This window comes from Scomber scombrus, chromosome 24 (assembly GCF_963691925.1).
Source record: "Scomber scombrus chromosome 24, fScoSco1.1, whole genome shotgun sequence".
Classification (NCBI taxonomy): domain Eukaryota; kingdom Metazoa; phylum Chordata; class Actinopteri; order Scombriformes; family Scombridae; genus Scomber; species Scomber scombrus.
In genome coordinates, this window is record NC_084993.1 from 16,491,708 (window position 1) to 16,507,583 (window position 15,876).

Sequence of the window (15,876 nt, forward strand, 5' to 3'; positions counted from 1 at the left end):
CAGCAGTGGGCGGTAGTGGTCATGTGACATCAGTTACCAGCACCAGAGAAGAGAGATGTCAATAGCGTTTGAGCTATGCTGTGGAGGGCACGCTGTATGTGTCCAACATGTCTATGTTCTACCCGACTCTGTTACTTTGTGTGTACGGCTTCTTTGCTAACCTGCGTCCGTCGGAGCTTTCCTCACTGCCTACCTCCTGGGACCAGACAAGAAACCTGACTGAGACTCAGGTGAGTTAGCTTGCCGGGCTAATGCTACTGAGTTGGTTGGTTGAGCACCCTGTTGGTTACAAAATCTTGCGTCACATTTGAACTCTTGGAGCCTGATTTACTAAGATCCCAAATAGTGGGTACTAAATTGCGTGCACAGTGCAATAGATTGCGCGCGTTTTGCGGGTGATCTACTAAGAATAACTCCGTAAATGAAAACAGGTGCAACAGGGTGCAGACAGCAGTATTTAAATGAGGGTTTTGCGTGTCTTTATGGAGAGTTTGGTCGAGCAGAAAGCTGCAAGAACAAAATGAAATGTGATCAGGTTCTAGTGGAAGAGGTTAACAAATATATTGAGTTATATCAAAAACAAATATTACCAGAAAAACCGACATATGGGAGAGTATTTGTCAATGCTGTTAGTAAAACCAAAAAATATTCCACTCCAAATTATTAACACAGGTGGCAAAACTCCGTCCTGTGGCGTATTCTGTCATTGTGCCTCCGTCTCCTCCTCTCCACAGTGACAAAAGTCATCTGTGCCCAGTGCGCAGCCGTTTACTACCTGTCCTTCAAAGGTATTATTTATAGACGCAGTTAGCGTCAGAAAAATTACCTTCAGGTTTGGCAAATCAAAATGCGCGTGCTAAATAACATATTTGCATTTTCTCCTCCCTGTATTTTGCACACTGAGGTTGAAACGCCCCATATTACATATTCATTATGACAAACATACTAAATGGACAGAGAGTACTATCTTGCACAGTTTCAAAGACACAAACCTCAGTGCGCTGCGTTAGTAGATCAGCTTGCACATTTTTTGCGGGTGATGTCAAGTTTGCACACGTTTTTACACACGCAAACCTTTAGTAAATCAGGCCCTTGATGTACTAAACATATAAGTTATTTTTAATTTAATCTTTACGAATTTCCCTAGAAGCAGACATATCCTCAGTTTGTGCTTCGAGTTTGCAATACTATTAACTATGCTTTCACTGATTCATATATTAGGACCACAGAGTTCTGTCTCTAAATAATTAAGTTAGCATTTGTCGGGCTTTTAAAATACGTCATATTGTCAGATATTAAGAAAATATAACATTGTCGCTAAGCCGTGATGTAGTAGCTGACTTGCTAGTTGTGAGTGACTGTCAGAAATAATGAATATGAATATAATGCTCAAGAAGTGCCACATGCAACAGAACAAATCAAGCAAAACTATTTGACAGTGACAGAAGAAGTTGGTAATTCAGAACCTATTACTTAAAAAATACCAATACCGCAATGTACAAGTATTCTTTTACAAGAAAAAGTCCTGCACGAAAACCCTACTTAGGTGAAAGTATTGTCATCTTGATGAAGTAAAATTAAAAGTTGTGATTTAATCCCTCTATTATCATATATGGCATCATACTGAAGCATCAGTGTTAGAGCAGCATGTTACTGTTATAGCCGCTGGAGGTGGAGGTAGTTTACACTACTTTATATACAGTTAAATAGTTTAGTCCAGTGATTCTGAACTTAGGGGTCGGACCTCTCCAAAGGGTCATCGGGTAAATATGAGGGGTTGTAAGATGATTAATGGGAGAGGAAAGCTCTTACACTTTTCCTCCAATCTTTGGGTTTTGCTGAAATATTGGACCATTTGAAGAGACCATATGAGATGTTTAAAGGGAAAAATCACTTTTTGGTGGAGCAGTAAACAGCCCGGCTACACACTGCTTTTTGTAAGCTGTCAAAAGACAAAAAGGTTGGAAGCCACTGGTTTAATTTTTAACAATGTGTTGTATTTTAAAAGCTTGTTATATTATCCATTGTGTCAAATCTTCACCTGTAAAGTGAATAAAGCTGTAAAAATAAATGTAGTGGAGTTAAGAGTACAACAGTGTTTCCCATTAATTATATAGACTGTACCGGCCTGCCACAGTCTAATTTGTGCCGCCACAGTCTCACAGTGAGCTGAACATGTCTGTACAATCTCCAAAACGTTAAGTTGTTTCAGGGCTGAGCGGTATATTGAGATTATAAGACATGTCAACGTATTTTCAAAAGAGATATAGGACGAGAAGTTATCTTCTTTTGTGTAGATTATATTATTAAATAACTGAATGAAGTTGTGACAACTTTCTATTGTTTCTGTCTCTGCTGCACGGAGGACTCAGCTCCGCCCCTCTGAGACAGAGAGGAGCAGCTAACGTTAGCCTCTGCTGCTGTTTGCTGTCACTTCTCGTCGCTCTCCTCTGCTCTCAGAGAGTCTGGTCAATGCAGGAATATTACTACTTTATTCCGCATTGATGTTCTGTATAAAAGGTCCGGACACTGAATAGGTGGACAGAGTTGCTCCATCAGTAAGCGGCAACAGGACACTGTGATTAGCAGCTGTGGTTGATTCACGGCGGTTACGTTCAACAGCACAAATAAACTTCCCCACACACCTCCACTCAAACCTGCAGCTCAGCCTTAAACCTCTGAATCTGAAATACCTGCATGCTGTTTAAAACACAGCAGCAGCTGCTTTACTTGGTTCAGTTTTAAAAAAGCAAAGTCTTAATGTGAGATCTTCTTTATTTCCATCTGTAAAATAAATCAACTCTGATCCTGATCCACTTCTAAGACCTCCTGGAGTCAAGTCTTATTGATAAGCAGACAGTTAGTCTAGTTATTTGAAGGAACACAATGTAGAAAAAGATATTTACTGACACAGTATTTTATATATTCATAAGTAATTAACTAGTTGAACTTCGATAATTTCTTTAGATAGATATAATCTCTTAATGTTGCTCTCAGAGTGCACCATAATCATGTATTTGACTTTAAAAATGTACACATTTTTCTGGGGGAGCATCCCCCTAGACATCCCTAGAGGGTCGTACTGACACCTCATCACCACCATATTCTCTCAAAATTCTGTGGTAAACACTGTTACAATATTTCTCTCTGAAATGTAGTGGAGTGTAAGTATAAAGTATCATCAAATAGAATTACTCAAGTACCTAAAGTATAGTACTCAAGACTGCTGTCTGCATTGCATTTGTGCCACTATAGGTGTTTGTGTCAGAGCTGGAGCACATTCACACACATACCTCATACTATATATGTTTCCTCATCATGTAGCTCTGTCTCTGTACTGCTCACTCATTTTGTTTAGCATGCAGGTGTGTGTTTGCTTTAGCATTAAAGGGAAGCCTACGCTCACTGGCTAATATACAGTGGGTTGTGCAGATGTGCTTATTGTGATGTGACAGTCAAAGTCCATTTTACACTTGAACAAACTACGCACTAATATTCACATTAGGCTTCATATTTCTGGATGTGCTGATTATACATTAGACCTTCAACTCTCATAGGGAACACTGTTAATGTGTTGAGGATCGCTGCATAATAACAGGTCTGGATGTGTTGTAATACATAGTCCAATTGTTTTTTCTGTTTTGTCAGCCTAGGTCCAAAAGCAGCTTTAGACAGAATAATCCGTCATGGAATTGGTCAGATCCTTTTGGAATTCTGGTTAACCCTGAAGTAATTATTTCCATGAAGGTATGAGCTCTTTCAAATAGAGAAGCAGTGAAAAAGCACACATAACAACAGCTGGACTATACTAAGTAAGCATCTATACTCTTGGGAAACTAGTTCACCAGCAGGTTTAATCCTCACTGCTAGTCAAAGCATTTTAAGGAAATACATACTACAGTTCCTGCAATGTATAAAATGACTGAAGTTATGAAATAAGCCTGAAGTAGACAGGAAGTCAATATTGCATTATTCCATGAAATATTTGAAGTGCTCAAGCACGTTTGCCCCCTAAAGTACGGATTATTTGGCCAGTGTGAGTGCAAATGTGCCGTGCTTGAGTACGGTACACTTCCCTGGCCCAGTACGGTTGAAAGAGGTGTGCTTGAGCACAGTACACTTCTGTCACGCATGCGCACACGGTTACGTACACAACGCGCGAAACGTGGTGAAGACGTATGAACCATGCGACCATCCCTCCACAACAACAATAGCAATGGCAGCGTCGAAGGGCTCACGTTGGTCAGATGAAGTGGTGGAGTGTTTAATTGAGATTCGGGAAGAGGATGGCATCCAGCAACAACAACAAGACACACAAAATTATATATAATTAGGGCTGCAACAACGAATTGATAAAATCGATAAAAATCGATTATTAGTGTTGGCAACGAATTTCATTATCGTGGCGGAGCAGTTCAGATGCAGCTGAGCAGAGCCTGTATCTGCAGAAGCGGAGAAAAAAGTGTGTGCTGCATCCTGCCGAGGTCGGTCCGCACGAGCACCTAAAACGATCGGTTTTCTATCGCTTTTGCGCGTCATATCAATGATATAATGTCACTGTGTGGATCATTAACCTTGTTGCAGTGTGCTCCCTGGTTATAGTTAGTGAACTATCAGCTTCTACCTGCTGAGATCACAGAGTCAGCAGTAGGAGATGAGGAGAGCAGCAGGGGAATCTAGCGCACATAGTTTGTATGGTAGCCTAATGATGGAAAAAGTAAAACTGGTAACTACAAAAATAAACCACAATTTATACTGTAAATATATAGTTTCACAGACAAATTGTTGTATTTTTTCTGATTCTCATTAAGAATAATATAAAACCAGTCTGTACACCATCAAGATGAACTGGTTTAGACTTTATTCTTGGTTGACACTGCTGAAGGGTAATTTTGATTTATAAGTGTGCTCTCTTGCGTGAAATAGGTTTTTTATTACCAATTTGTTATAGTTTGCGATAAATAATATAACTGAACCGCCACTGATTGTTGAAACAAATCCTGTTAAGTTTTATAATTTTCATTTTTCTTAAAATTGTTATTAATCGGTTTTCAAGATGGCGGCGTGAGAGAAGGTCACGTTCGGGAGAGCTGGTGCGCTAATTTGATATTTTTCTTATCCAACCCTGCAAAGATAACACAGCAACTTCTTAATGATTCGCTAGTTGACGATGAACATTGACAGTTATTTTCTGAGACAGCCCGACACCATGCCACGTAAGAAAAATCAAGCTGCTGATAACAGTGAGCCTGGCCAGACGGACGGTGCCCAGGCTGGAGTTAGCATTGTAGCCGACACCGGAACAGACGCTAGCTTGCTAGCGCTTCGTGAAGCCGTTGATGATATTACGGCAAACATCTCCAGAGTTATTGATGAAAAGCTGGGCCCACTATCAGAGCTCTTAAAAACACAACGAGAGGAGCTCGACAGCCACGGTAAGCGTCTAACGGAGGTCGAAGAGAGGATTTCGGCACTGGAGGACACTACAGGACCCGGTGGGCGGAAAAATGAAGGAGCTGGAGAAAATGGTGTCTGAACTGAGTGAGCGGGCTGACGACCTGGAGAATAGGGGCCGACGTAAAAACATTTGTATAATTGGACTTCCCGAGGAGGCTGAGGGCGAAGACCCTACACGGTTTTTCGAGACATGGCTCCCTAAAATCCTTCACATGGACACGAAGTCAGGTCGTGTGAAGTTGGAGCGGGCACACCGCGCCCCAGCCTCAAAGCCCCCCTCCACCCAGAGACCGCGGCCGGTGCTGGTTAGATTCCACAACTATCAAGATAAACAGCGTGTGATGAGTGCGTCGTGGGAGATGGGACGGAAAAAGCAGGTGCTGAAATACAAGGATGTGACAGTGATGCTTTTTCAGGACTTCTCTGCATCTGTTCTTCGCAGAAGAAAGGGATATGATTCGGTAAAGAAGCAGCTGAGGGCACTCGGGGCTGACTACAGGCAAATCTACCCTGCGTCTCTGAAAGTCACCTATCACGGATCCACCAAGGTGTTTCAGGTCCCAGCCGCGGCAGAAAAATAAGTTCAGTCACTGAGGGGATCCCCCCCTCCCTCCCGTGAAGATGAAGATGTGTGATCATTACGCTGTAAGTCTTTCATGTTGGGCATCAGACTTCTACTATGCGTGATCGCACTTCACCATGAGAAACTGAAACTGTTAGCTTTGCAGGCTCACTTTGAGCTAAGCCTCCCGATCTTCCGGTGAGATATCTTTCTTTGTTGCTAGAGAACCCTCTCACTCTACTCCTCTAAGTTTAAGAGAAGGACAGTGTTTACATTTTATGCCACTGTTAGGCAAGATGTGCTTTAGAGGCACTGTTTTTTGTTATAACTGTTATATTGTTATGTTCTGGTTCTATTTGGCTCACTCTGTTACAGACTACTTTATGGGCGGTATTCAGGCATTTTTATTTATTTACTTTTTTCATAGTTGGTTACTATGTCAGCCTTGAAGCTATGCACCTGGAATGTGAATGGTGTCCACACACCTGTCAAACGGAAGAAAGTACTAACTTATCTCAAAAGAGAGTGTGTCGACATAGCATTGTTGCAAGAGACTCACTTAAATGATAATGAACATTTGAAATTACAATGGGGAGGTTTTGGACAGGTTTACTTTTCATCTTTTACCTCAAGGAGTAGAGGTGTGGCCATCTTAATTAAAAAGAATTTACCATTCAAATTTCTAGACTGTACAAAGGACTCAGCAGGTTGCTATGTGATAGTGAGAGGCATACTTTATGGGGAAGAAGTTGCTATAATGATTATTTATAACCCACCTGGTTACCCAAGTACCCTGCTGACTACTTCTTTTTCTAAGGTGTTTGATCTTAATATTAGGAACACGTTTATTGGAGGAGATTTTAATTGTCATTTGAATCCCATTATGGACAAATCTTCACCCGGGAAATCATCGCACTCACCACAAGCTAAAACTATTTTAGCACTCTGTGAAGAGCTAGATTATATAGATGTGTGGAGAGCTCAACATATGGCTGAGAAAGAATATACTTTTTTCTCAAATGTCTACAAATCCTATACCAGGATTGATTATTTCTTTCTTCCCAAAACTGCGCTACAGTCAGTTCTCTCTAGCTCTATAGGAAATATAGTTATTTCTGATCATGCTGCTGTGTCTTTACAATATGACTTGAGGAACCCTGTCAACCCAACTAGACACTGGAGGTTCAGGCCTTCTATCCTAACAGACCATAAATTCATATCTTACTTTAGAGAGGAATTTCAGTCTTCTTTTAACTGTAAATTCAGCTTCCACCAATGATGCTTCGCTGCTATGGGAGACGTCGAAAGCTTTTTCAAGAGGTCTTATTATATCTTACATGTCCACTAAGAGGCGAAGGCAAAATGAACAAAGGAAAATATTGGAATCCAAACTAAAACACGCTGAGAAAGAATATGTTAAAAACTCGTCTGCACAGAAGCTTAAAGAGATCTCTGCACTCAGATGCACTCTGAACTTGCTGTTAACAAAAGATGCAGAAGGTAATATTAGGCTTGCTAGACAAAAAATGTACGAACATGGAGATAAAGCAGGGAGATATTTATCATATCTGACAAAAAAGAAAGCTGATTCTCAAATTATCTCCTCAGTCTTGGATAATCAGGGTAAGCAAGCCTTTGATACCAGAACCATTAACAATACATTTAGAACTTTCTATGAAAACTTATATAAATCTGGACTACAAACTGATACGACTGAAAAAATGGATGCCTTTTTTTCCTCTCTTAATTTTCCTAGTTTATCTACCAACCAGAAAATGTCTCTCCAAGCTCCTATATCTAAGAAGGAACTCCTCGATGCCATTAAAGGGTTACAATCTAGCAAAGCTCCGGGTCCAGATGGATTCAGTAGCGAATTCTACAAAGAGTTCCATGACTTATTGTCTGACCCTCTTCTAAATATGTTGAATGACTCTTTTAAGAAAGGCATTCTGCCGCAGTCTCTGAGAGAGTTTTTGAAAAAAGGCAAGACTCCAGAGGACTGTGCGTCATACAGGCCCATCTCCCTGTTGAATGCTGATCTGAAGCTCCTCTCTAAAATATTAGCAACCAGATTGGAAAGTTTACTTCCTATTCTTATAAACAATGACCAAACTGGATTTATCAAAGGTCGCAATTCATATAATAATGTACGCAGATTGCTTAACACAATTCAGGTTTTTCAACAGCGGTCTCTGAATGGCCTAGTGCTTTCTCTGGACGCAGAAAAGGCATTCGACCGGGTGGAAATGCCGTACTTGTTTTATGTATTACACAAATTTGGTTTGGGTGAAACATTCATAAATTAGGTAAAGTTGCTTTATACAAATCCCCTCTTGGCAGTGCTTACTAACGGTTTATGCTCTTCTAATTTTCAAATTCTAAGAGGTACGAGGCAAGGCTGTCCTCTCCCGCCCTTGCTCTTTGCCTTAGCAATTGAGCCTCTTGCTGAGGCAATCAGGGTAAATGAGAACATACATGGTCTCACGATTGACATGAGACAACACAAGATTACTCTGTATGCCGACGACGTATTGATTGTTTTAACTGAGCCTGAGGTATCCACCCCGGCCCTTATTGAGACCATTCATTTGTTTAGTGCCTTTTCTGGCTACAAAATAAATTTCAGTAAATCAGAAGTAATGCCATTAGGCAGTCTAAAACAAATACCTGAGACTCCATGTCCCTTTCCTTTTAAATGGTCACCAGAAGGCTTTGTCTATTTGGGAATACGTATAACACCAACCTTTGACCAGTTGTATAAAGCAAATTTCCCACCCATATTCGAACGTGTGAGGTTGGACCTTGAGAGGTGGAACACTCCCAATCTCCTGGTTGGGCCATGTTGCACTCTTAAAAATGAACATCCTCCCCAGATTGCTCTACCCGATACAAATGATCCCAGTTTTGTTCCCCCATAAGACTATCAAACAAATAAATAGCTGGTTTAGTTCCTTTATATGGTCTAAAAAGAAACCTCGCATAAAATTAGCCAAGTTATGCCTGTCCTCCTCAGAAGGAGGTGTTGATCTCCCAGACATTAGAAAATTCCAGCTTAGTACTCATCTGCGCACTATAGCTGACTGGATGGGTAGTAAGTCCTCTTCTCTCTGGTTGGATGTGGAGAGTTCTCTGTCCAAGTTCCTTTTGGGGAATCTTTTGTTCGTTCGGAAGAATACATTCTTGAAGTCTGCTTGCACAAACCCAATAACAATGTTCACAGTTAAGGCGTGGCACGCCGTTAGGAAATTAGAGAACAGATCTCAGTTCACCTCTACCTTAACTCCAATATGTGGTAATCCTGATTTTCCTCCGGGAATACTGGATAGTGGCTTTCAAATCTGGGCAAGCAAGGGAATATCCACTATACACAATTTACTGGAAGGTTCTATTATGATGTCTTTTAGTCAATTGCAAAGCAAATATGACATACAACGCCAGGATTTCTTTCGATATTTGCAAATAAGACACTTTATCACTAAGGATACCACAATTCTTCATTGTCAAGATGTTTCACTTTTAGAGAGACATCTCTTTTTACAGAAATCTGGCAGGTCCATTAGCTTATTCTATAGTCTCCTTAAAGAATATAACACCACGGACACCCATTCTCTGAGAGGTTTATGGGAAAAAGAACTCAATGTTGAGATAACTGCTGATGACTGGAATGACGCATGGAAAAGTGCAAAAGCGCTGAGTGTGTGTAACCGTGTGAGAGCCATGCAACTGAAGCTCCTGCACAGGGCCCATATTTCTCCCTCTCAACGTCATAAATTCAATCCTAACTCATCTCCATTGTGTCCCAAATGTAAAATAGAAATCGGTAGTCTTACACATTGCTTGTGGAATTGTAGAAAAATACAGCAGTTTTGGCAGGTTATTGGGCAAGAAATTGACAAGATTCTGTCTATTAATGGTAATAATGATCCCCGGTTTCTGCTACTTGGTATATCTGATTTATCTATCACTGACAAATTTAAAGACAAACTTAATCAAATACTCACTTTCTGTGCTAGAAAGTGTATCCTCTTAAATTGGATAATAGATAAAGTTCCAACAAAGGTTCAATGGCAAAAGGTGATACTAGAATATGCTGCTTTGGACTATCTGACATGTAAGTTGCATAGCAAAGATGATGTTTTTTGTAAAATGTGGGAACCCTTTCTGTCATATATTGGTTTAAATATTTCCACCATCCTTGTAAGAGGGTTTATATCATAGCTGAGAACGCTCTTCCTTGTAAGCAACACTCTACAATTTAATTTGATAGTGGGTTTTATTGTTTGTTTGTTTTTCTGTCCTTGTGTAAACATCTCTGATTATATGATTGTATCATGTATGGCAGTGTGCTCCTGGTTAATGATATTCTATTAGCTTATTCTCTCTGTAAAGGTTGACTCCTGAATAACTTGCCCGTATATTTTGGAATTTAAGATGTATATATGAGCCAAATATGTGTTTATTGTATGTTTTATTGTTTTTTGCCATATGAAAATGTGAAAACTTATTAAACATATGTTTGAAAAAAAAAATTGTTATTAATCGATTATCAAAATAATCATTAGTTGCAGCCCTAATATATATATATAAATGCCATAAGAAATACTCAACATATTGAGGGTCACATAAAACTTAATTGCCAGCATCAGCTCAAGATTTATACAAGTTTTAGGTCATAACAATGCAGTTTTTCATGCCCAGGTCACTAGCTAGCACTATAGACTTGCAAAATATGCAGTCAAAGCATCTCTAATGGTGTGCAAAGTTGTTGCTGCACAGAAATTAGTGCAGTCCTGTCCCTCATTATTGTCCTCTTGCACATCTGTGCCATCATCATCCTCACTGTTGTCCTCACAGAAATTCACTCACAGGCTGAGATCACACAGTGTTGACGTTGTTGAGGTTGCAGTCCTATCTCTTCATCAGACACCGCCATCTTTCTTTGAGACGTCCAAATGCCCTCCACAGTCATCCGAGCCCTGCTGAGACGGTTGTTGAAAGGAAGCTGTGCAGGGGTAGTGTGTTGGTTTTCAGGGTACGGTTTCATCAGCCATGGTAGAAGTGCATATGCCGCATCTCCCAGTACCGTCACTGGCATGTTTACATCTCCAAACCTCTCTGTGATATGAGGAAACAGTGTACCACTCTGACCCCTCTCATACAAAGATGAGTTGGCAAAAACTCTAGCATCATGTACTTTGCCAGGCCAACTCACATTAATGTCCCAGAACCGAAGACGATGGTCAACCACACCTTGCAGGATGACCGAGTAGAAACCTTTACGGTTACAGTGTTTCCCCTAGAATTTTTTTCAGGCCCGGTGGTACCCACCGAAAAAAACCCTAAACAGACGCAACGCGCGTGGCACACGCACAGCAAGGGACAGCAAGCAGTCTGCAATTCTGCAATTATTATATATGCATTCAAATTTTTGTTCACCCAGAGCGTATTCAAGATCACAAGGAGAGAGTGACTTATTAAGGTGCATTTATTGCATACAAATGGAACATGCTACATTGGCACTTCAACCACACAGTGTGCATCGTTCTCTGCTGCACTTGATTTTTCTGGGTTTTGTGAAGAACTTCACCAAGGCCTTGTCGTAGGGGAACTTGGCCACAGGGGGACCATTGATAGAAACTCTCATGCAGGCCCCCAAGTGCTCCCCCTGCAGCCTGTTCCTGAGGTCTGTTTTCACCTACCAAAAATGAGAAAGCTTATTTAGTAAATTGTTAAATTTAAGGATCATTTATTGTGTGTGCGTGTGTGCTCAACGTACTCTGTTCATGGTCGAGAAATCCCGCTCACAGTTATAAATATATTTTTTAATAAACACATACGTTTTTTATTCATTTTATTATAACAGAGTTACATACATTTGACAATGCCTGGGAAAACTAGCCTATTGTCTGTGTTATTTTCATCATTATTGCTTACCAAAAAAAAGAAAAGAAAAGAGAGAGAAGCTCCTCAATCACAAAAATATAAGCTAAACAACAAATTGTAAACTTACCATGGGGAGTGTGGTACAACCAAGGGCTATAGTTGTGGTTGTTAAGCCATCCGGGATCCCAGCCAGATGTTCTGTGTTTAGCTGTATTTTTTTTTGCTGGGTCAACGTTACCAGTCGGACCGGGCCCGCGGTCACCCGTCGGAAGGGGGTCGGTGGTCAGACCGGGCCCGCGGTCACCCGTCGGACGGGGGTCGGTGGTCAGACCGGGCCCGCGGTCACCCGTCGGACGGGGGTCAGTGGTCGGACCGGTGTCAGAGGCAGTAACCGAGCAGCCCCCCTCTCCACTGCAATCTGCCCCCCTTTCTTCCGTCTCACCTGCACCTGTCATTTTTTCTGGAGTTGCCTCTGTTACTCTCCCTTCATCTATTTTTCTTGGCTCCGGGGTCTGGCAGAAAAATTTCTTTACATTAAGTTGTTTGTCACCCGCGATATTTTTTCTTTTCTTCGGCGGCGCCATAGTTGGTTAGCAAATCTTAAACATCCCAGAATATATGCCCGCGCTCTCAGCAGCGGTACTCGCATCGTTACTAGGCAACGAAGCAGGTTGACTCGCTTTGCGCTGCACAGAGGCGCTCCTAATGATAACTGATTTATGAATGAATTGAATTGGCTTAATTTTGGCATATTGATTGTTTTTTTCTTGGCCTGGCGGCAGGTCACCTTGGCCAGGCGGCCCGCCAGGCCTGTACAATGGTAGGGGAAACACTGGGTTATAGTAGTCTGCAGGACAGGGGCTAGAATCCCAATATGAGTTCCATCAATAGCCCCTCCACATTGTGAGAAACCCTACCTCTGAACCCTTGAATAATTAGCTTAAACTCATCTTCGGAGGGTGTCCTGATGTACAGATGAAGCCACTTCAAAGTGCCCCTGTTTTCGTGATGGCTCCTTGGCTGCCCCTTGATAGATCTTTGACTGGCCGATAATGGAAGCAGGGGGGAAATGCAATGAAGTGGTCAATGAGGCTACGACTGGAAGCGCCACTAAGCTGCCTGAGTGAAAACCAGTTGCAATGCTTCATTTGTCCACAGGGAGGAGCAGGTATTAGTGCAGGAGACCCGAGTTAGTTTTATACACTAATATTAATTGTATTTACTTCTATTCTTCTTCATAAAGTAGCCTTATACTATATGTTGTTGTTATTGTCACTGTATCGTCACTATGTGTCTGTGTAATGCTGCTGCTACACTGTAATTTCCCAGCCTGGGATCAATAAAGTATATCTATCTATCTATCTATCTATCTATCTATCTATCTATCTATCTATCTATCTATCTATCTATCTATCTATCTATCTATCTATCTATCTATCTATCTATCTATCTATCTATCTAATGAAGGGTGCAATATAGTTAATTCATTAGAAGGATGCAATTGATTCAAAACAGGACGTAATATTTAATACGTAGTATTATAATATAGACAGTTTACTCTCATAAAAACTGCACAGGTGCGTGCTGTGCGCCGGTAAAACACAACACAGCCGATCAATTAACACAACGCATTATGATTAAAAAGTGCAAGCTTGTTCTTCTGAGTCATGCCTGTGTAGTATGCAGTACTAGATACTTGTGTAAAAAAGACTGTAAAAGCAGACGTACTGATTCAACTCTTTACGCCAGTAAAATTAAAACTTGGTTTAATGACTTTGAAGTCGCCAAATGACTTACTTTAACGAATTTCGTTAGTTTATATAATGCAGATTAATAAAATATAACTTTTATGAAGGTCGCAGTCACAGACAATAAACTTAGCATTTCATAATTGTGGTAGCTTTGAAAGCCAATGGGGACCCCCCCCGTCGCGGCATCCGAGCTCTTTCTCAGCCTTGCGCAGGCTGAAAACCGGCAGTCCTCTCAAATGTCAGCCGACGTCTTGCGCAGGGGCTTTCTGGTGTCGGTGGTGGGGGGACTCTCGTTGTATAATTAAATCTGCGTCGCCTTGCCTTGCGTATTATCAACAACAGTCCTGTGGCCCGTTTTTCGTATTATTGACCTGAGCCTAAAATTGAAATATGAAAAGGCTTTTTTCTTTTGTTTTTTTGTGTTAGATTCAATAACAAAATAATCAGTCAGTAGGCTATAACAATTTTTTCCCTTTATACATTTAGGGCAAAGTTATCTTTCCCTTCGCAGACGTCAAGATTCATTTTTGTACCATAATCAATTTGTTTCATTTACTGAGCAATTTCTTCTTTTTCTATATCTGATTTCTCTCACACGCTAGTCACACAAACACACACACACCGTAAGTTTGCATCATTCATAGTGTCTGACGCTTTGAAAGACAATGGAACAGCCACTCAACCATCCCCCCCACCTACATGTAGCTGGTCACCTCCACCTCCCCCACCGAAGATCAAGACACTGTTTGTGCCCCCACTATGGGACAGCCTTGTTTGATCTATACGTTTGTTTCTAATTTCTCACTGTCAAATGTTTATTTTCATATAAATAAAGCTGCGTTGCCTTGTCTTGCCTTGCCTAAAATCAAATACAGTCGTTTACACTTTTCCATTTTGTATAATTGATCTGAGCCTAAAATTGAAATATGAAAAGCAATTTTTTTTCTTTTTTGTGTTAGATTCAAAACAAATAACTAAATAATCAGTCAGTAGGCTATTTAATTTTTTGATTTGAAAATGTGTTCCGATTTTTTGCAGTATGAACTCTTGCTAAATCCTAAAGAAATGTCAGGTGTGGTGTGTGAGCGTGAGAGCAGCTTGAAATGCGTGTCTCACGGCCAATGCCTGAGACTTCAGAGGTCTGAAATGTATTTGGTATCCATGGCAACAACAGACTTATCTGTCAAGATTTGATTTCCATCATATAACAACCTGAAGGTTGTAAATTCAGTTATTTTCGGGTTGTATGCATTTACTTAACAAAGTTATGAAAATGTAGCAGAGTTTTTCCGCTGAAAACATTGTCAATAAGTAACTGCTGCTGCAAAGACTCGAACCCAAGTGTCCTGCACTAATGAAGGACACGCTGCCCGTTACGCCACCGCTCCAGTCCTACATTAGTGACGTGTCTAACTGACAAACTGACGCTTGTATGCATTCACTGAGGAAAGATTATGAAAATATAATACAACTTTCCCGCCAGAAATGTCTTTAGAACAAACATTAGAGATGAAACCTTTCTAAATTCGCCCTTTTCTGTTGGCGTGGAAAATGAATGTCCGCCATGTTTTCACGTTGTTATACGTCTAGGGTGCAAATAGCTGAGCTGTGTGGCCGAGGCTATTTGTACCAGGGGTGCAAATAGACACTCCGCATTTTTTTTATTCAAGATAGTGATGCATCTGTGTCTGCAAATTGTTTGCTCAGTCATGGTCTTCCTTGAAATTTCAAATATTTTTTTCTAAGTTGTGGTGCGTGCATATAAAAAGTCAGTAAGTTAGGTTAGGTAGTAAGTTAAGTTTACTGGTTCGGGTGACTAGTAAAAATTCATAGAACATCAGAATGTGGGCCATTTTGTGACAGAAGCGCCATCTCCTGGTCATACCCTGTATTACAATGAATAGGTGGGTTTACAGGAAAAGATAGACACGCCCAGGAGAAGGAGGGGGTTGCTCAAGCCGCTGGGAGTCTGCTGGGAGTCGGCTGCCATTCAGCTGGCTTTGAGCTTGAAAGGGAACTTTGAAGTGGCTACTACTGTAGAGGGTCAGCATCTTGTCAGCAATGACTGAAGCAACATGTTTGCAATTGTAACCGCAGTAGACTGGCCAATCCCAAATACATGAGAAATTGTCCGGAACTCCACATTTGTGACCAGTCTCCAGATACATACTCCCATGCGTTGCTCCACAGGCACTGGTTTTCTGAATGTGGTTGGCTGTCTTT

General features: G+C 41.0%; 1 protein-coding gene across 1 annotated transcript in view; it reads left to right on the forward strand.

The window, feature by feature from the left end:
* The first annotated feature begins 20 nt into the window (after positions 1–20).
* The window catches only part of LOC133976398 (thiamine transporter 1-like), a 30,841-nt gene continuing 14,985 nt past the window's right edge, over positions 21–15,876 (forward strand). Inside the window, 3 exon segments of the mRNA XM_062414600.1 lie at positions 21–174; positions 177–211; positions 213–230. Of these exon segments, the coding sequence (XP_062270584.1) occupies positions 108–174; positions 177–211; positions 213–230 (120 nt within the window). The 5' untranslated portion in view covers positions 21–107.